This window comes from Stegodyphus dumicola, chromosome 4, assembly GCF_044657685.1.
Source record: "Stegodyphus dumicola isolate Sdum_Otavi_A_Nest chromosome 4, ASM4465768v1".
In the NCBI taxonomy this organism is placed as follows: Eukaryota; Metazoa; Arthropoda; class Arachnida; order Araneae; family Eresidae; genus Stegodyphus; species Stegodyphus dumicola.
The window spans coordinates 234023469-234046009 of NC_140771.1; the positions used below are offsets into that span (position 1 = coordinate 234023469).

The 22541-nt window shown below is 34.1% G+C and overlaps 1 protein-coding gene across 4 annotated transcripts in view; it reads right to left on the bottom strand.

Annotated features, from left to right (window-relative positions):
* The window catches only part of LOC118184903 (uncharacterized), a 145178-nt gene that overhangs the window by 8071 nt on the left and 114566 nt on the right, over positions 1 to 22541 (bottom strand). For all 4 annotated transcript variants that reach the window (XM_085816076.1, XM_085816078.1, XM_085816077.1 and 1 more), the window contains 2 exons: positions 9389 to 9535; positions 6206 to 6440 (listed from right to left, as the gene is read on the bottom strand). In XM_085816076.1, coding sequence (XP_085672202.1) covers positions 6206 to 6440; positions 9389 to 9535 — 382 coding nt within the window. The remainder of the gene's footprint in view (positions 1 to 6205; positions 6441 to 9388; positions 9536 to 22541) is intronic.

The following is a 22541-nucleotide window of genomic DNA, read 5'->3' on the forward strand; positions in this document are numbered from 1 at the left end:
AACAAAACATGTGATGCATAATATACAGTCAAATGATTTATATACAGCATTTATAAGTACTAACAATATTTGCTAATGTAATTACCCTTCAATATGCCCAAAGTGAAGCAAAAAAAAAAAAAAAACTGAATAATTAGAACTAGTAGGCTTTATTGCGTTAGTAAGAAAATTAAGACTTATTTGGATTCATTTAGTTGGACCTAAACTGAAGATAGCACAAAATTTTGGAGGATGAAATATGAACCATACATATATGTACAGTACGCTTTAGCTATGCCAGAACTATAATATGGACTAAAAATGAGCAAATCAAATTTAATACATTTCAGTTGATGAAACTGTTGAATAGTTTTGCTATTATAAAAAAATTAGATTAAAAAAAAGATGGATATGATACAAAAAGATAGATGGTATGATTTTCACTGACAAAAAGCAATGCTGCAGATCTAGAAGATATGCAGTTATTGAGTCAAATGTGAAATAAAAGAATTCTGGCTCATTCTTTTACACAACTAGTTATCAAGTCTTGGACTGCTTATGCAGATGATAACCACAACAAATTCTCTTTCCCAGACTACTCCATACATCCTTAATATATGGATATACTTCTCTTCCTCTCTTCAGATCACAAAATAGGTTTTTTTTTTAAATTATTCATCCCATTTCTCTATTGCTCACATTAATTTTCCACTTTTTTTCTGAGCAAATGGTATATTCTGCAGGTAAAATGATACCAAAAACAATACTTTTTTTTGTTGCTGTTTTAATCAAAAACAGGGTGAATCACACTGATATCAAATTGGAGTTGAAATTTGAGGGCAGTAACATGATTGTTGCAAAAAAGAACAGATCTACATATCTATGTATATTTTAAAATAAATAAATAAAAATAAAAAAAGAAGAAAAAAAGAAAGTGATTAATCTTAGATTAAAATTTCTCCCCCAATGCCTAGGTACTTTCTTGTTATGTATAAGTCAGGAATGGTCAAATTCATCGGTTGTGTAAGCCATCTTCCGTAAGTGGGAATGTTACCCAGGTTACGCTACAAGGAATAGACTGAACTACTACATCTACTAGAAGGGTGGGAAAAAAGCTACAAACAATCTATTCCTTCTGAATTCAAACCAGCCCCAGTGATATTTCTGTTAGCACTGCTAATCACTAAACCAAATAGAGCAGCTTAAATTAAAATGTTTATATAAAAATATAAAAGCTTCAAATTTAAAAACATGATTAAAAAATTACTGAAAGTATTGCTAGTGATGTGTCTCTGAGGGGTCAGACAGACTTCAGTGAATAAATATTACGTAAATGTTTTTAAAATCATTATATAAAATTTGCAATGTAATGTTTCATTTAACTTTGTTTTTGTTTTATATGAAAGATTGCTTTTCCATGCATTTACTTATTTATTTTTGTTAGAGAATTCACCATTTATCTCTATAATTAATTCATACTTTTATTAATGTACTGGCTCATTGGATTTTGACTCCATTTAGTTCAGATTAACGATTCCGATTTCAATTAAAAAATAAAAGGGGAAAAATTGAAATTAATTGCTGCATAGGTACAAAGTTTATTTATTGGGGAAAACTGATCTTCTTAATTGCTTGCAGTATCCCTAGTAGGAGCTTGACTGTTGTCAATTAAGAATGTTATTGCAGCTCAACTTTCGATTTGTTGATCAGGCTTTTTCATAAACATTGCTAGTTTTCTCTGAACTGTTTGCTTTTTCTTTTCATCATAAAGTTAATGATACTGGCATAAAACTTCATCTGCCATTTTATTGACTCTTGCCTTTCTTTCAGAGTCTGAATACATGGATACTTGTCAGAAATTTGATTTAGGATTGTAAAGCATTCAGATAAAGCCTTTGTGGTAAATTTTTTTCCCACTTTAATTTCTTTATCTCCTTTCTCTATTTCTCTTCCTGTGCTAATTCAATAAACTCCTCATTAGTTAGTTGATTAGAACTTACACCAGGAAAACTTGATGACTACTGATGAAAAAGTTCATTGCTTTATAAAGATAATCTGAGATGAGTATAGTACAGTACTTTTAAAAGAGCCTGATTTGGCATAAAAACATTCTTATTATGTGAATCACAAAACATGTTAAACACAAAACATGATTTATGTTGTATACTGGAAAGAATTCTGTTCTGAACACTGATTTTAGCAATCTCTGAAAGTGGTGATGATGTTCACAAACTCATTATTGAAAATAGTTATTGTTTGACATTACACATTTGCATAATTCACTTCAATTGGATAATCTATTGAAACAAAAAAGATTCATTTTATGAAACATTAAGCATATAATGAAAAGAGTTATCCAGATAGCTAAAAAATAAGAAACTGGAGAAGTAACTGGTTTTGAGAAAGAAAATGTCTGCGTAATGGTGTCACTGAAAACACTGCAGAGAAAATAGTGCAAGAAGAAATCATTGTCATAAAAAACATTATGGGAGAAGAGAAATTAAGAAGGAAACATCCCAGTTCTAAAACATCATGATAAAAATGAAGCACCTACAAACCATTGCATGATGATAACATTGCAGACATGTGTTTTTCAGGTTTTCGTATGTTTTCAAGTTGTATATACACTGACTACCAATAAGTATTTGGACACTTATGCAAATGACGATATTTGCAGTCTCAAGGTATGTCACGGACTCCACCGGTATATATCGTGTAGGAAACAGCATCGGCTTTAGTCACATGCAAGATGCCTCGCATTTCGGAGCTCTCTGATTTCGAGAAAGGTATAATTATCGGGTATCACAAATGTGGCTGATTCTTAAGGGACATACCTAGCAATCTGAAGTACCCAATATCGACAGTGGCCTATGTGATTACGAAGTGGAAGGTGAGCGGTGATTGTCAGAATGTGCCCCGAGTCGGAAGACCAACGAAACTGGGGTACAGAAACCGACGTGTGATCTTCAGAGAAATTCGGAAGAACCATACCCAACCGATAGCTCTCATCCGTGAGGAGTTTCAACAGGCATCCGGGAGTATTGTTTCAATGAATACCATCTGTAAGGAAGCACATCTGCTTGGTTTTCATGGTCGTGCTGCTGCCCATAAGCCTTTGATCACAAAGTCCAACCGCGCTGCTCGGTTAATGTGGTGCAAACCACATTGAAATTGAACCGTAGATCAGTGGAAACTGGTTCTTTGGAGTGATGAATCAAGGTTCACCTTTTACCATTTGGATGGCAGGGTCAGGGTCTGGGTCTGGCGTCTACCTGGAGAACGTCTTTTGCCAGAATGCATTGTGCCAACAGTCAAGTTCGGCGGAGGTGGAATTATGGTTTGGGGGTGTTTCTCCTGGTATGGGCTGGGACCCTTGGTCCCCATTCATGGTAAGCTCAACTCCGATGCCTACTGCACTATTTTGGATGACAATGTGCTTCCTACGTTGTGGCAGTTTTACGGGTTGGACCCCTTTTACTTTCAGGACGACAATGCCAGTTGTCATGTTTTGACGTTAACCAAGGCTTGGTATGGTGCCAATGGAGTTCATCGAATGGACTGGCCTGTCCAGAGTCCAGACCTGAACCCTATCAAGAACCTCTGGGACGAGTTGCATCGCCGAATTCAGGGGTGCACTACCCGTGCAAAATCGGTGAAGGAACTTCTATGTCTTCTCCAAGCCAAGTGGAAGAAAATACCACTAGCTGTCATACAAAGACTTGTGGAAAGTATGTTCCGGAGGGTCCACGCTGTAATTACCTCTCGTGGAGGCTCTACCAACTATTGATTTTGAATAAAGTTAGTTTTTCTTTTCTATCACAGGTGTCCAAATACTTATTGGTAGTCAGTGTATATATCTGCATAACGATGTGTGAAGGCAAGAAGGAATGAGAAATATTTTTACCTCTATATTTCATATTTTTGGATTAATTGATAATTTTCTGCTAGAAAGCAAGAAAAAAATTTAGCATTCAAAAACTGAAAATGAGTAGAAAATTAGTCCTATGTATAGCAGTTAACAGGGTAAGATCTAACCTTCTTTGCTATCACACAGTTAGACTGGTCTTACTAGGAAACCTGGCGACTTCTCCCACTGGCGTGAATAGTACCAGCACAGAAGAAGGGTAAAACAATCCTTTATTATTCATCAAAAACTCTTAACAAAATGGACCTACTTCATGCTCACAATAACACCGACTACTAGCAGGAGGAACTTAATAATTTAACAATAAATTCAAAGATAAGTAGTAGTACTGGACTAACAGTTTAAGGCTAACAAGGCTGACTCAACCATTGCACCTGGCGATAAGACTTATTAAATGGCCAAAAGCTGTACCAGCAACTCAGCGTAACAGCAGCAAGATCAAAATAGCAAAGCGGGCTAGGCTAGCTAAATCGTGCTCTGAATAAACTTTTAATTTCATCTGTATTTATACCCTCTTCACTTAAATTTGCATCTTGGTGAGGAAATGTGAGGGGAACTTGAGGAATTCAGAAAAGATAACAAAAATTAGAATAAGTGGTTATTTAAACTAAGAGAAACCCCACAACAGAATTTTAAATTTATATGCTTAACTATTATAAGCTACCATTTAATTAATCTCTTTCATGAAGCGGTACTGGTAGTTTTTCATCACAAAAATATAATCTAAAAATATTAGAAAAGGAATGATAAGTAACTGAATAAGATCATCTACATTAAAATTATTCAACTAAATAAAGGAAAATAAGATTTAATTTTTACTAAAAGAATACCAGATTAACAAAATGAAAAAAATAATTTTACAATTTGATAATTAATTAAATAATTTTAATATATGCTATAAGGTATTTCTCCCACTTCCCTAGCGTGCCTTCGTGGTGTAACGGTAGCACGCTGGGCCGGTATTCCAGAGGTCCATGGTTCGATTCCCGGCGAAGGCGGTTGCATATTTTTCATCTCTCTGTCTTCCAATTAACCTAATGTCTCTACAATGCAAGCTCATACAATAACTCATCTTCCTTTTTCTAGTTTTTCAGACAATATTTTTTACGAAAAACTACCAATACAACTTCATAAAGAGATTAATTAAATAATGACTTTTAATGGTTAAGTACATAAATTTAAAATTCTATTAACTGCTAGATGTAGGCTTAATTTTTTACTTTTCAGGTTTTGAATGCTGAAGTTTCATTCTTGCTTTTTTTTAGTAAAACATTAATTAATGTATCTAAATTAATGAAATACAGAGGTAACAACATTCCTCGTTCTTTCACATGTTCACAAATCAATATGCAAATATTTATTTACAACTTTTAAAACCTGAAGAATACATCTATGACATTATTGTCATATAATGATTTGTAAGAGCTCTATTTCTTATGATGATGTTTTAAAACTGAAACGCTCTTGCTTTATTTTTTATGATTATATCCTATAGCATGATGAGATGGAGATGAAGTTTTCCCTTGCTTTTCTTCTCCCACAATGTAGTGTATGGCGATCCTTTCGCTTTGCATTTATTTCTCCGCAATGTTTTTGTCCATGATGGTTTTGTCTGTAACTTTGTGCAATGTAGTGAAAGACAAGAAAGATATCTCTCTTATTTCTGTAATTCATATTAATGGACTATATGAATGGTAGATAGGTGATTAAAGGGAATAAAGAGTGTAACTTATGTTGGATTATAACCATATGCGTTGATCACATTGATCAACATCTATCTTTCCATGTTGCATCCAGGTAGGAAGGCATGAAGTATTATAAAAAGATGTTTCTTCATTTCTTAGGCCGTGGAATAATTTTGTGCTTTATCAAAAATCTGACAATAAAATGGATTAACCCAAGCAATGGATGCTGATCAGATATTCTAATACTACTGAGACTATATGTGTGACATTTTCCATTCCTCATATTAATAACAGAAAAGAATCAAAATCCAAAGCAGGGAACATTCACGTATTTTCTCTTCAAATTAAAAAAAAGAAATGAGTTTTTCTTATATGAATTGTTAATGTTCTTTTGTATAAAAATAAAATAAAGAAAAAATGGCAGAAAAATGACTATTTTCTGATTTTTTATGGTACATTAAGGGTCTAAAAATAACACATGCATATATAAACAAGCCACTTGAAAGGTTAAAATTCAAAAATAAATTATAATCCATACTGATATCAAACTGTATCTAAAAATTTATACACTTAAACTCAAATTTTTCAAAATTCATGATAATTTATACTTATTTACCTGAAATGCTTGTAGATTCATAACAGCCATATGATTTAACATGCGAAGAGTTGATACTGCCAATACTTCAACTTGTTTTGGCAACTGTGGAGATGGAGTTTCTCCCCGAGAGGAAGCCCCACTATGTAAAAGTAGTCCATATAAAAATGATAGAGTTCCAACCATATTAGTAACTTTAAATGTAGCAATCAAATGTGTTGAGTCATCAGCTTTCTTGTTTGGCACAGAACTGAAACTTTATTAGAAAATATAATGAATAGCAAATTAATGTTCAGAATTGATTTGATTTAAAAAATAATTAAAATACACAGATACATACATTTCTGTAACATACTATATCTTATAAAAGTGTACAATAAGATACTTTATCTTACAACAATATACATACCATATCTTATAAGAGCATGTGATAAGACACTTTATATTATAATAATATACATGCTTTATCATAAGAGTATACCATAAAATACTTTATCTTATAAGAGTATATAAGATACTTTATTTTATAATAATATACATACTTTATCTTACAGGAGTATACTTAAAAGTGTATCTCCATAGGAACTTTCATTAGTTGTGAGGTCATAAAACAAGATGATGATAATCATACTTTTCAATTTCTACAGATAATTTAATAATAATTTATATGCACATCCTCTCAGCCCAATTTGCTCTTAGAAAATTACGTTAATTAGAAGTTGATGTCAATTAAGTTGTTTATAATCACCAAAAATTTTCTCAGAATTAATCTTACTATTGCTTTTACAGATCTTAAAAATTTCTAAATTTTATACTTTGTAATGGAATTCATTCTCCTTTTGCATAGGTATTCAAAAAATGGCTACAACTTTATTTCCTTAAATAGTGCTAGACATGTATCTGCAATTAATAATTTCTTGAAGTAAGGCATAGACAACAAATAGTTTTACACTGTAGGGGTCAGAATAGTATTAAAACTATAAAATTTAACTCTTTTACATGGTCCTATAGTAATCTCAACTGCTTGCAGGGATGATATGATGCATTTAGCACCTACACTTAGAGTATGCTCAGCTGCTAAAATACTCAATTTTGAAACCAAAAGTCCATGGTTTGATATTCGATGATAAAAACTACAGCATTTCAAAATCCCATCAATAAACACCAACACCATAACACATCAACAAAAATGTAACAGGGAATTGCTACAAATTAATGACAAAGGACATGATGTAAACTACTCTTTTCATCTAGACTTGCCACATGCTATCAGTTAAACATTTTAGTCCAGTTGCTTAATTGCTTGTCTATAAGCTGAAACTGAAACAGTACAAAGTCTTTAATCCAAACGTCCATAATCCGGAATGATCTATAATCCAGACCTCAAAGCTACAAACTTTCTGTGCATGTATAGCGTTTACGCATGCGCATAATACCTTTGTGCATGAGCATAATGCATTTACACATGCACATAATATGTTTATGCATGCGCGTTTAATGTATAACGGACGGTATAAGCTAGGCTAAAATTATCTAATTATCTATTTCAGTTAATGTTGCAGATTGCATTGTTCCTTAACCTTCTAACTGGATCCGGCTTATTATTATTTTTTGCAGACTGTTAGAGCAATTTTATAAAAAGTAAGCTTGAACTTTCGATTATGTCAAAAAAAGTTTCTGATTCTTGAGCTGCCAAAGGATCTACAAAGCGAAAGCTTGTTTCGAAGTCCATCAAACAAAAAGTGGAATTGCTGCAAAAAATGGATAAAGGGGATGAAGAAAGTGAGAGAAGTTAAAGAAAACGAAAAAATTTTGATTGACAAGTTAGTAGGTACTCTCAGCACAGCAATTATAGGACTTGAACTGCGGAACTTTGTAACTGAACAAGAAATTATGTCTGTTTATAGAATTAAAGAGAAAGTATTAGCACATAAAACGAAGCAACTTACATTGAAAGAAATGTTTAATAAAGTAAACAAATAAATATTAAGCTTTTTTTGTAAATTTTGATACCCTTTAGATCATAATTGCTCTTTATTTCATAAATTATGGTTTCATATTCTTAATTTTATAATTTCTGCATGTAATCTTACCAGATTTAAATTGGTTATATATAATCCGGAAAAACCCCTAATCCGGAATCGCCAAAGTCCCGATGAGTCCGGATTAAAGACATTGTACTGTACTACAAACTCACTGATACTCAGCAGTCACAAGATACATATCAAACCAACCATAAACAGCAAATTTCTACAGATCCTACTGATTTAAAAAACCTCTTAGTAAAATATTTATCATACTTTCATAAATTAAAAGAAAACAATAATATTTATTACAGTTAAATGTGAAAAATTAATTAAGTGGATCTTACTGAATTTGTAAAGAAATTAGGAAACCTGAAACCTTTTTTTACCAATAGCTTTGAAAAGTCCAGGATTATAAAATTCTCTACCTCATTTTTTTGAAAATCTTTTTTATAATTAGAAGTATCCATATTTAATTTTGCTTATTAAATGTATATCCTTTTACATTTTCTGTGTGTAAAAAGCACTTTAACATTGATGATTATAACTCAATACTTTATTATATATAGAGGGCGCAGCAGAAAGAACTCCCCGATTTGAAAGTAGCATACCTATGGTTCAGGAGGGGATACAATGATCAGGAATGTACCACTGAATAGCGACACGAATAACCATAGCTTTGTCAGGAGAACATTGCACTTTTGTCGTAGTGCAGTTTATAAACAATGGCAGACTGACAACAGCAACATAGCAGGCCTTTTACAGCTACTTCGCACCTGGTTAAGACACTATTTCTGACCCTCCCTCCCCCCCAAAAAATTACCATTGGATGTGTGTCCAACTTAAAAAGGTCTGAAGAAGGCAATATAATAGAAAGCAGCTGCCATTACAATTCTAAAGGACTTCTAAAAATCTTGGACAACTATTGATAAAGGTTCCACATCAGTGCATACATAATGGAAGCCATTTACTGAGTGATGTTTTGTATAAAACAAAGAAAAAAAATAATGTAAAATGACATTATGTGAACTTTCAGTGAATAGAAAGAAAATTTTCCTATCATAAATAAATTGGATTTATTAATTTCCCAAATTAGCGAGTTCTTTTTTTCACAGCTTATACAAAAATTAAACGTAACAAAAAAATTTCATTACTAAAAATTAATTTTTATTGTACTTACCAATCAGAATACACTTTTATGATAGCAGTCAGAAAATTAATGCAGTCCAAAAGGAAATCAGCAACTTCAGTTTCATTATTTATAAGACCTTGAACACTATTGAAGTACTGAGAAAGTTTGTCTACTATTCCAATGCTTACTATATAGCTGGAAATGCATTAACAATAAGTAATAAATATTTAATTAATTGAAATGCAATTTACTTACACATTTATAACTCTTATTATACAATAATGACTAATAAGAAATACTGATGAAAAAACATAGGAAGAATTAATATAAGAAGTTTCTCACAAAACATCCATTAATCTTTTAAATACTACATGATTCAGCACAGGATATGCAATCTGATGATTTAATATGGATTTAGTGCAATATTCCATACTAACCTCATCCCTTTAATATTTGATTATTCACAATCCTCAATATTAAATAAAAATTGCTGTTCGGTTTAATATAGCGCCCTCTTGTGAGAGGAGCCAAATTTAGTTGAGTTGGCCGTTAAAGAATGTACGCAGCGGACCTATGGTGCGTTCGCTCGTTCCCCTTTGTCTGTGCTAATGGAGCACCTAACTTGTAACCTTGTACATTATGTAAATAATTAAATATTTGTATGGCCTACTGAGTTAGTTTTATTTTGGAACCAGCGCCATTATCTATTGAAACTCATCGCATTTTATACCAAACAAAATTTATGGTCCGCTCGCGGAGCTTGTTTTGTTTTTGTTAACTAAGTTCGTATTAGTATAAATGGTCACTATAGTTGATTTAAATCGAAAGAAAGGCTCACTAAAAGCTCAGTTAACTAGAATAGAGACTGTTATAGCGGATAGTTCCAGCACATGGACTAAAATCAAAATACACTCATGTTCAAAATTATGTTTACATGCATAAATTCACGGATTTCTCAGAGACTATGACTTATAATTTAATGAATTTTCGTGGAATCATACATAACATGATGACACATAAATGCAAAAGAAAAAATTGAAGATCACCTCATATGATATAAAATTGTAGCAGGAAACAATAAAAATGGTAATAAAGTGTGACAAAGAGAGTTAAGAAAAAAAGGAATGATTCAGAAAAAGAATTAAGTCTTACGAATTTAATATGGAATATGATCTCTCCTGACTTGTACACACATATCACAACGTGCTTTAAGGCTGGAAATAACGTTGTTAACCACAGTTTGGGGAATTAATCTCCACTCTTCCAGCAATGCCGTCTTCAGAGCATTTACATCTCTAGGAGGAGGATGTAAATGTGCAATTGCTCTTCCAAGGTAGTCCCATAAGTTCTCTATCGGGTTAAGGTCAGGAGAGTTTGGTGGCCAAGGTATTCGCTTAATGTCTTCACTTTCAAGGAATTCATCAACGAGGTTTGCTCGATGTGGACGGGCATTATCATCCATAAATAAAATGTCAGGTCCATATGCACCCCTGAAAAGTCTTACATAAGGATCTAAGACCTCATCCCGATATATCTGGCCTGTCACAGATCCGCTGCTGAACACGTGTAGGGGCGTACGTCCATCGATCATTATTCCACCCCATACCATCACACTTCCACTACCGAAACGGTCACGTTCCACAATGTTCGAGGGATCATTTCGTGTTCCTGACTCCCTCCAGATGTAAACACGTTTAGAATCACCAGTTAAACTAAACCGCGACTCATCAATAAAGAGAAAATGGGACCATTGATGTTCAGTCCAGTTTTGATGTTCTTTACACCAATTAAAGAGATCCCACTTTTTCTGTGAAGACAGTAAAATACATACCCTTGGCTTTCTGGCATAAAGGCCTTTTTCATTAAGCCTTCTGTATATTGTTTGCCGTGATGCAACAGTTCCAGTGGCGGCTGCAAGCTCTGAACTTAACTGGCGAGCAGTAGCCTTTCTGTTACGACGGGCAGTTAATGCCAGATACCGATCTTCAGAAGCAGTTGTCATTCCTTTCCGACCTTGTCCAGGCCTTGTTACAACACTTCCATCATTTTGAAACTGTTTCCATAGCTTAGAGACTGTCTGTCTTGAAATATTCAGACATGTGGCTGTTTCCATGATTGACTGCCCTGCTTCTAAACGGCCGATAATTCACCACTTTACAGATTCTTCCAAATGATACTTCGAAGCCATAACAAACAGCTTTGAGTCCCTACACACTGAAATCAAACGCTATGTTGCAGAAATTCACTCAAATATTCAGTTTGCGCAAAGCGCTTGATTCATCCTTGGATGACGTAATGCCTAGATTTGCATATCACAAACCGTTTGATTACTTTTGATTGGATAATGCTAATTAGGTTTGGTTTTCACACATTCCCTGCAAATACGGATCACATTGATTCGATATTTCATTGAATATCACCATTTTTGGGTATGTAAAGGTAATTTTGGACATGAGTGTAGATGCTGTAAAGATCGTGACTTGTAAAGATCATGACTTATAAAGATCGTGACTTAAAGAGAACGTGAAATATAAATAATAGGACAAGAACTTGCATTTTATGGTGTGGCAACAAGAAGAGGATTCGGAAGATTTTTATATATTTTGTTTTTTAGAGAGTTTAAGATTTGGAGTATTTTTTAATAGTTGTAAGAGTTTTAACTGCAGTAATTAAGAGTTTAAAATTTTGATAGTTTAGAGCTGCAGTATTTATTTATTTATTTATTTTTTTTTGTTCTGTTTTAAAATTTAAATAAAAGTATTTTGTTTATTCTGAAAAATTAACTTTATTCTTCCTACAAGATTCAATATTCATTATATTGAAATAGGGAAAGGATCTTTACTGGCGCAGTCGGTAGGATCGGGATTTCCCCGCATATAATTACGAACCAAAATAACTCAGGTGAGAGCTCAATTTACCTTGTAAACGTAAAATAATTAATTAAGATTATGAAAAGTTAATTATTATTTCCGCCATGGAATCTTAGTTTATTTACTTGTCAAAGTAATGAATACGTCAGTGTTCAAATGTAATTTTGTTTGACTCGCCAGAGTAGGTGAACAACACATTAAGTATTGATTCCACTGATTGATTTTCGTGCCGAATAAAATTAAATTCATTGTGAATTATATTTAAATAGAAAAAGAAAAGAATTTTTTTTTTTTTTTAAATAAAACTAAGAGTCTATTGGCTGAATAAAATCGAGACATGGCTTTTATGGGACGTGGGATAAAAGAGGATTTGCTGGCTTTAGCTGCTGAATTAGAAATTCAAGTAGATCCAAGTATGAAAATCGTGGTGATAAAAAATGAAATAATTCAAAGTGATACATATGATGAAGCATTTGCTAAAGAAGTGTTTTTAACAATTATTGAAGAGAGGAAAAGAAAAGAAGAGGAACAGCGAAGAAAGGAGAAAGAAGAGATTGAGGAACAGCGAAGAAAGGAGAAAGAAGAGCTTGAGGAAAAGTGAAGGAAAGAAGAGATTGAGGAACAGCGAAGAAAGGAGAAAGAAGAGCTTGAGGAAAGGCGAAGAAAAGAAGAGATTGAGGAAAGACGAAAGAAAGAAGAATTAGAAGCACAGCAGAAAAGAGAGCAAATGGAGTTTGAATTGAGGAAACTCGAAATTGAATCTCGTATTCATTACGAGATTCAATTACTTTATATCACTGACGTATTCATTACTTTGACAAGTAAATAAACTAAGATTCCATGACGGAAATAATAATTAACTTTTCATAATCTTAATTAATTCGTGTTTGACTAACACAAACTCCACCAACAAATGAAAATGGACATCATAATTTTGATTTAATTAAGCTTATTCCCAAATTCAATTTAAGACACGATGATATTGTGATTTATTTATCCTTATTTGAAAGACAAGCTAAAAGGACAAAGATTGATCCTAAAGATTGGGTTTCATGTTTATTGACTTTAATGCCATCTGAAATCATTCAATTAATTGATAGGGAATCTGAAGAAAATTTTGAAGATTATGAGTACATTAAGGCCATTTTATTGAAGAGATTTAAATTAAATCCTGAAAGCTTTAGAAAAAAAATTTGTGATGCACCAAAAGAGCGCTGAAAAATCATGGAGAGATTTTTGCTACGAAATTACAAGTTATTTTGAAGAATGGATCAATGGTCTTGAAATCACAAATTTTGCCGCGTTAAAAGACTTGATTATTACTGACCAAATTAAGAAAAAGAGTACCCTATGAAGTAAGAGACCATCTTCTTGAAGACTGGGCGAAGTTCGTTTCTCCAACCAAATTAGCTGATAAACTTGACGAATACGACAGTGTTCGTAATATCTCAAAACGGACTGGTGGTAATCCATTAGCAGACAGAACTAATAAAAATGGCAACCTCATTCTCCACTTCCAGAAAGAGCTTTCAGAAATAAATCACTGTCCGCTGAAAACACGCCAAGAGTGTACCCATCCCGTAAGAGTGACGAACCACAAAAGCCTAGTTTCAAACTAACTTGCTATAATTGTGGAAAAGAAGGTCATACATCTAAGTTATGTACCAAAAATCGGATACCAAGAAGTGCTTCTGCAACAGCACAAAACAACTTAATACAAACACAAGCACCCCTTGCAGAAAAAGAGAAACCAGAAGTGCTAACTGCCAAGATCTCTATTCCTGTCTCAAAATCAGTGGACGTATCTAGAAACATAGATGAATTAAAACTTGTCAAAGTTAAATGTGGAGATATTATTCTAAATGGAATCGTAGACACGGGAGCACAAATTTCAGTAGTCCGTGAGAAATTGGTTGACGACATACCTTGCAAAGCAGAAAGTAAAATAGAGATATCTTCTGCTTTTGGTGAAAACGAAATTACTCCACTAAAGATTTTCCAGATGAAAATTGACGATGATTTTCACGGTAGAGTGTCCATTACGTGTGCTGTTTCAAAAAAGCTAGTTACCGACTTGCTATTGAGTTCTTCAGCTTATGAAACTGTGGAAATATCGAACTGTGGAACAGTGATCGTTATTGGGATGCACCCCCTTAGAGTACAAAGAGACAGATGATAAACCCTCACCAGTTGAAGACAATACCACAAATTTGGCTGTTGTTAATCAGATTTTCCAAGAAAACATAGAGTCTCTGAAAACAACGAACAGGGTAAGACTAGAATTCAAGACACATCAAGAACAAGACGAAACTCTAAAAAAATGCTTTGAATGGGCAAATAAAAATCAAAATTCATATACTTTCGATGACGACATATTACTTCATTCCGAATATATCTGTGGTGAAAACATTAAGCAAGTTGTATTACCTTTAGAAAAAAGAAGGGAAGTCCTAAGAATGGCACATGAAATCCCTCTTGCCGGCCACCTCGGTGAGAAAAAGACAATTCAACGAATCAAGTACTCATTCTTTTGGCCTACTATTAAGCAAGATGTTAAAAAATTCTGTGAAAGTTGTAAAGAATGCCAATTGAGGAGAACAGTTACGTACAAAGATCGAATCCCAATTCAACCTATTGTTAGGCCGGAAACACCCTTTGAAGTATGGAGCGTGGATTGTATCGGGCCATTAGAACCTCCATCCAGGAGAGGTCATCGGTTTGTGATATGTGCAGTTGACCTATGCACCAGATGGGCAGAAGCCACCCCCGTCAAAGACATAAGTGCGAAAACAACATGCAACATTTTGATGAGGCTTTTTACTCAAACTGGATTTCCAAAAGTGATTTGTTCCGACCAGGGAACTAATTTCACAGCCAAACTCACCCGAGCCTTTGAGAACTTACCTGGTGTGTCTCCACGATTCTCCACTCCAGGACACCCCGAGAGTATGGGTGCTGTCGAGCGTTGGAATAGAACCTTAAAAGAGATGATGAACAAAAATATCCAAGAACATGGCAGAAACTGGGATTTGCATCTTCCCTATCTCCTGTTTGCCTACAGAGAAGTGCCACATAGCACCACTGGTTTGTTTCCCTTCCAGATGGTATATGGAAGAATACCACCAGGACCATTATCTTTGCTGAAAGAAATATGGACAGGTGAACGTAGCATTCCAATTACAGCTTCCCGTTCAATTGAAAATTATCTACAAGACCTTTTAGAAAAATTAAGAAAAGCTCATGACATTGCATCAGCAAATTCCAAAATATCTCAAGAAGAGTACACTTCAAGATACAATTTACGTTCTCAAGAAAAGACTTTCAATGTTGGGGACAAAGTCCTCATGTTAATGCCATCATCATCTCATAAATTGCTCAACACGTGGCAAGGACCAGCTACCGTGATCAAACTTACCAGGCCACACTCTGCCAAAATTGAAATGGAAAACGGAAGTATTAGAGAACTCCATATAAATAAGTTAAGGCCATACATTGCTCGTGTAGATCACGTTGGTATCATTTTTGACCAAGATGAAGAGTTTGGAGATATCCACTATGCACCAGCAGATCTTATGAATAAATCTGCTGATGATATCTGGACCTATTTACAAAATTTGAAAGGTGACTTAAAATATTACCAACGGGAAGGACTATTTAAAGTAATAAAATATTATGTAGATGTTTTCAGTAGCAAACCTGGTCAAGCCAATGTTGATGGTCATGATATCAAGATTACAGAAGAATGTAATCCAAAAAGATTGAGGCCCTACCGTGTTCCTGTTTCACTTCAAGAGGAAGTCGATCGTCAAGTTAAAGAACTGTTAGAATGGGATCTTATAGAACCCAGTGACAGTGACTGGGCACATCCTATAGTATGTGTTGCAAAAAAGAATGGCGGCGTTAGACTGTGCATAGACTTCAGGCTTTTAAATAGCTTCACAATTCCGGACGCCTATCCGATGAAGATTGCTAAAGATTTACTATTCGAAATAGGGAAAGCCAAATTCATAACAGTTCTCGATTTAACCAAGGGATATTGGCAAATTCCTATGAAAGAAGAAGCTAAACCCTACACAGCATTTATCACTCATTCCGGCCATTACCAATAGAAAGTTCTCCCTTTCGGTTTGAAAAATGCTGGAAGTACCTTCCAAAAATCGATGGATAAGGTGCTTGCAAACCATAAGAACTACTGCCGTTCATATATTGATGATGTGGCAATATTTTCTGAAACTTGGGATGACCACCTCTATCACATCGACCAAGTGTTTCAGACACTGAGAAACGCAGGTCTAACCGCAAATCTAGAAAAGTGTGATTTCGGAAAGAGTCACGTGAAGTTTCTAGGGCATGTAATAGGTTCTGGCACTCACTCTCCAGATCCTGAGAAGGTAGAAATCATCAGAAATCTGTCTAAGTCTACCACTAAAAAAGAAGTCAGGAGTCTTTTAGGGCTAGCAAGCTACTATAGGGATTATATCCCAAATTTTTCTGAGATTGTTTTACCTCTAACAAACCTTACAAAGAAGAGTGTTCCAAATAATATTCCATGGGACTCTGAAAAAGAAGCAGCTTTCAACAAACTTAAAGAAGAGTTGATTAAAATGCCATCTCTGCATACTCCGGATATCAGCAAGCCCTTTCAACTCTATACGGATGCATCTGCTTTCGCAATTGGAGCGTGTTTAGCTCAAAACGACGAACATGGCAAAGAAATGCCCATAGCATTTTTCAGCAAGAAATTAACGCCCTGTCAACAACGATGGTCAACCATCGAACGAGAAGCATTTTGTGTCATCGAAACCTTGAAAAAATTTGACACATGGATTTTCGATGCCAAAGTGCAGATTGTGTCTGATCGCAATCCCCTCACCTACTTGACTCAAAGTGCCCCTCATGGTGCTAAATTGTCTCGTTGGGCCTTAGCGTTACAATGATATAACATGACTGTGACGTACCGCAAAGGAAGTTCACATGGGAATGCTGATGCTTTGTCAAGGTTAGCTGTTAACTCTTTCTCTCTCAATGAACTCTGAGCAACATTGTCTCTACGGTGACGAATGTGCTTCTTGTGGGGGGACTTGTAAAGATGTGACTTGTAAAGATCATGACTTATAAAGATCGTGACTTAAAGAGAACGTGAAATATAAATAATAGGACAAGAACTTGCATTTTACGGTGTGGCAACAAGAAGAGGATTCGGAAGATTTTTATATATTTTGTTTTTTAGAGAGTTTAAGATTTGGAGTATTTTTTAATAGTTGTAAGAGTTTTAACTGCAGTAGTTAAGAGTTTAAAATTTTGATAGTTTAGAGCTGCAGTATTTATTTTTTTTTGGTTCTGTTTTAAAATTTAAATAAAAGTATTTTGTTTATTCTGAAAAATTAGCTTTATTCTTCCTACAAGATTCAATATTCATTATATTGAAATAAGGAAAGGATCTTTACTGATGCCAAGCTCAAGGCCTTGGAAAAGATGTCCGTTGCATTGGATACACTTCGATCGGAATATTATATTGCTGTGCCTGAAAAGGATGATACTTCTGAATTAGAAGAGGAATTATTAGATCTAGAAGCAAGAATCGACGATCTAGAGGTAAGTTTCAATCAAATGTTAATTGATAATGTTGCTAGTATTAATAAAGTTAATATTGCAAAAAGTAGTTGTAAAATAAAGTTACCTGAAATTCCACTTCCGCAATTTAGCGCAAAGTATGAAGAATGGAGCATGTTTAAAATTGAATTTAATAATATTGTTACCTCGAATACTCAATTAACAGATGCACAAAAGCTACATTATCTGCATGCCGCTCTTAAGGGAGAAGCAAAATTGTTTCAAACTCAGGAAGATACTTTTGAATCATTATTTAGGGCTTTAGAAAATCGCTTCAAAAACAAGAGAATTATTGTTAATATTCACATTAAAGCTATCTTAGAATTGGAAAAAATTATTCATGAATCATCGAAAGAATTAAGGGGTCTAGTAGATGCTGTGAATAAAAACGTTAGAGCTTTAAATAATTTGGATTTCGAATGAAACAAATTCTCTGATATTTTAATTACTACTGTCATTTTAGACAAAATAGACAAGGAAACTCGAAAGCAGTTCGAATTATCTGTAAATGCTTCAGATGTTCCTAGTTTTGATAACTTGATGACATTCTTAGAAAAAAGAAGTCAAACTTTGGAAAGTATCCAAAAAAACACTATAAAATCAAAACAAGTGAATGAAATAAAAACAAAACAAAAAAAAAAAAAAAAAAAAAATCCTTCTTATTCATTCAAATAATTCGGAAAAAAATTGCATTATATGTAATTTGCCATATTCTCTTTTTAAATGTAGTAAATTCTTTGATATGAATTTTGGCGAAAGATTTACGCTAGTAAAACGAAATAACTTGTGTCTAAACTGTTTGGTAAAAAAGGACATTGCGTCGCAATGTCGATCGAATCATTTTTGCAATATTTGCCATTCAAAACATCATACATTGCTTCGTAAGGATGAGTCATCGAATTCGGATTCTGTTTCGAATAAAAATCCGCAGACGATAGAGCAGAAGACAGCTGGCGGGAAGAATATTCCTCCGGCGCCTAATGGGAAAGCGACGAGTCTTTCAAATTGTTTATTAGCCACGAATAAAAGTGTTATCTTGCCATCTGCGACTGTTCTAATGAAATCTTCACAAGGGACATTCATCAAAGGAAAGGCTCTTCTTGACAGCTGCTCACAGATTAACTGCGTGTCTGCTCATTTTGTAAAACAATTAGGGATAAAAAAAAACAAAGGTTTTTGCTCCGATTTCAGGATTAAATGGAACTGATATTACTTTAAATTATAAATTGAGGACTTCAATTGCCAATAAGGAAAAAACATTCTCTAGAGAACTTGATTTTTTTATTGTTTTCAAAATTACAGAAATAACTCCCCTTACCCCCATATCTATTGAAAATATTGTCATCCCCAGGAATATTTCCTTAGCTGATTACAGATTTAACACACGTGAGGAAATTGATTTATTATTGCGTGCAGAATGTTTCTTTGACTTATCGGGTCAAGTTCGCAGCGTGACAAAAGACTTATTGTTCCAGGAAATGATTTTTGGATTCATAGTTAGTGGTATTGTGCATAATTCACCACTTGAATACAATACTGTGGTCTGCTTATGCAAAATGAAAAAATTGAAGAAACATTGTAAAAATTCTGAGAGGTAGAAAATATTAATTTTCCGGATTCAGCACTTAGTCCTGATGAGAAATATTGCCAAAAACGTTTTAATGAAACTCCTTATCGAACCTCTGAAGGTCAGTACGTCGTATGCATGCCCATGAAGGATTCTGAATTGTTGGGCGAGTCTAGAAATTTAGCAGAGAAAAGACTTAATCAGGTTTGGCAGTGATTGGGTCAAGACTCGAATTTACAACGATTGTACTCAGAATTCATGCAAGAATACAAGGATTTAAAGCATATGGAACTAGCTGAGGGATCTGAATCCATAAATGATTTGTACTATCTGCCTCACGATGGGGTTTACAGACCAGACAAAAGTAGTACACATTTAAGAGTGGTTTTTAATGCCTCCACTGCCACAATATCGGGATTGTCATTAAACAATATTTTGTTGAATGGAAGAATTCCACAGCAGGAATTATTTTCTATAATGGTTAGATTTAGAAAACACCGCTACGCCTTCACAGCAGATGTACAAAAAATGTATCGACAGATTCTAGTCCATCCTCCACAAAGAGACTTGCTCAGAATTCTACGGAAAGACAGTGTTGATGCATCAGTGCAAACTTATAAGCTCAACATAGTAATGTATGGGACGTCAAACGCTCCCTATCTAGCAGCTCGAGCTCTTAAACAGTTAGCTATAGATGAAAGACAAAACTTACCTCTAGCATCGTCCATCGCTCTTACTGACTTCTAAGTTGACGACATACTTTCCGGAGAATCATCACTCGAAAAGGCTAGACTTCTACAATCCCAATTAATAAATTTGTTAAAATTAGGAAAAATCGAACTGCATAAATGGCGTGCAAATCATCCAGATCTGCTTGTGTCTGAAAATAAGGTTACTGCTCATTCAGAATACACTTTTGCCGAGTAACAAGAATCTTCGTCCGTAAAAACTCTTGGTGTCCTATGGAATCCTCAGACTGACTGTTTACAATGACCATTCCTCACTCTAACAGCTATAGTAAACGAGATGTTCTGTCACTAATTTCGAAAATGTTCGATCCAATTGGTTTAACTGGGCCAGTGGTCACAAAGGCCAAAATATTCATGCAAAGGTTCTGGCTTGCTAAACTCGATTGGAATGACACATGGCCAGATTCTATGGCCAAGGAATGGATTAATTTCGTATCCACACTCTCTGAACTAAGTAATCTTAAGATTCCTAGATTTGTATTCCAGGAAAACCACATAGTACTCCATGGATTTGCAGATACGTCATCTTCGGCATACGAAACTGCAATCTATGTTCAAGCTTTACCAGTTTCAGGATTGCTAACCGCTCGACTTTTGTGTAGCAAGCCACGAGTTGCACCTATAAAAACCTTATCAATTCTTAGATTGGAACTGTCAGGTTGCCTTCTATTAGAGGAAAAAGCTCAACCATATTTAGCGATAATGCTACAAATTTTCGTGGAGCTCGAAATGAATTAAGCAAGCTGTTTAAATTAGCCACAGCACCACAACAAAAATTATCCGACTATTTGTTGTCAGAGGAGATTGAATGGAAATGTATACCCCCTAGAGCTCCACATTTTGGTGGGCTTTGGGAGGTGGGCGTTAAATCATTCAAAACGCATTAAAAAAAAAAAAAAAAAAGATTGGCAGTTCAAAATTAACTGTGGAAGAATTTTTAACTTTAGTAACACAAATAGAGGGAATATTAAACTCTAGACCAATTTTTCCTCTCTCTTCAGATGCAAGGGATTTTAATGCGTTAACGCCTGGACATTTTTTAATTGGCCATTCTATAACAGCCTCTGTAGAACCACAAATTATAAATAAGTCTGACAACAGATTGTCTAGATGGGAAAGAGTCACTAAAATGACTCAAAATATTTGGAAAAGGTGGCAACGGGATTATTTATCACAACTTCATGAGCAAACGAAATGGCAATTTAAAAAATATAACATTAAATCAGGAACTATGGTGCTCGTGAAGGAAGACAATTTGCCTATTTGTCACTGGGTTTTAGGTCGAGTTGAAGAAATTATACCTGGATTGGACAAAAGAGTTAGAGCAGTTAGTGTACGCACGGCAAAAGGTCTCTTTAAAAGGCCTGTCACAAAATTAAGTATTTTGCCAATATCAGACAACTATCAGATATAAAATTTCCATATTATGAATGGACATTATTACATTATTCATTTAGTGCAAGTGTAATATTTTTATGTGTGACATTTTTATTTCTTATTATATGATACTGAATTTAATTGTAATTGAAATAATTTGTGTTAAATTGCATTTCATTGTGTATTTCATATGTATGTCTAAATTTGAATTTGATTGTAGAACTTTTATGGCATTATTGAAATTTGTTTCAATGGGTGCCGGGATGTTCGGTTTAAAATAGCGCCCTCTAGGATCAGCACCCTCTTGTGAGAGGAGCCAAATTTAGTTGAGTTGGTTGTTGAAGAATGTACGCAGCAGACCTATGGTGCGTTTGCTCATTCCACTTTATCTGTGCTAATGGAGCATTTAACTTGTAACCTTGTACATTATGTAAATAATTAAATATTTGTGTGGCCTACTTAGTTAGTTTTATTTTGGAACCAGCGCCATTATCTATCGTAACTCATCGCATTTTATACCAAACAATTGCATTAATTTACAAAATTTCCATTCAAGCTAAGTAGAATATTAAAATTTACTCAAAGAGATAATTTCGATTTAATACAAATATCATATGAAGTGAATTATATCACATCCAAGAATTTAAGCACCACATTCTAAAAGCAAATATAATCACCCTGAAAAGCTGGTTATATTCAAAACTGTCAAATATCCATTGTACAAGATCATTTACCAAAATTTAATACATGCATAGTAATTCTATATGCAAGAAAAAAGTACAATTTTTACTTAGCAGAGAATGTGACATTAAACACTAACTATTTTACTAATTTTAAATTTGACATATGCAAATAAAATGAAATTTAAAAGATTCATTTTGTACAAATTGTAAACTTAACTCTAGAAATAACATTACTGACAATTATCTTTTTAATCCAAAAGAATAACAAAAAAAAAAAAAAAAACCTACGAGAATGCAAAAGACCATATACCTGAAAAACAACAAAAATAAATTTTTAGAGTA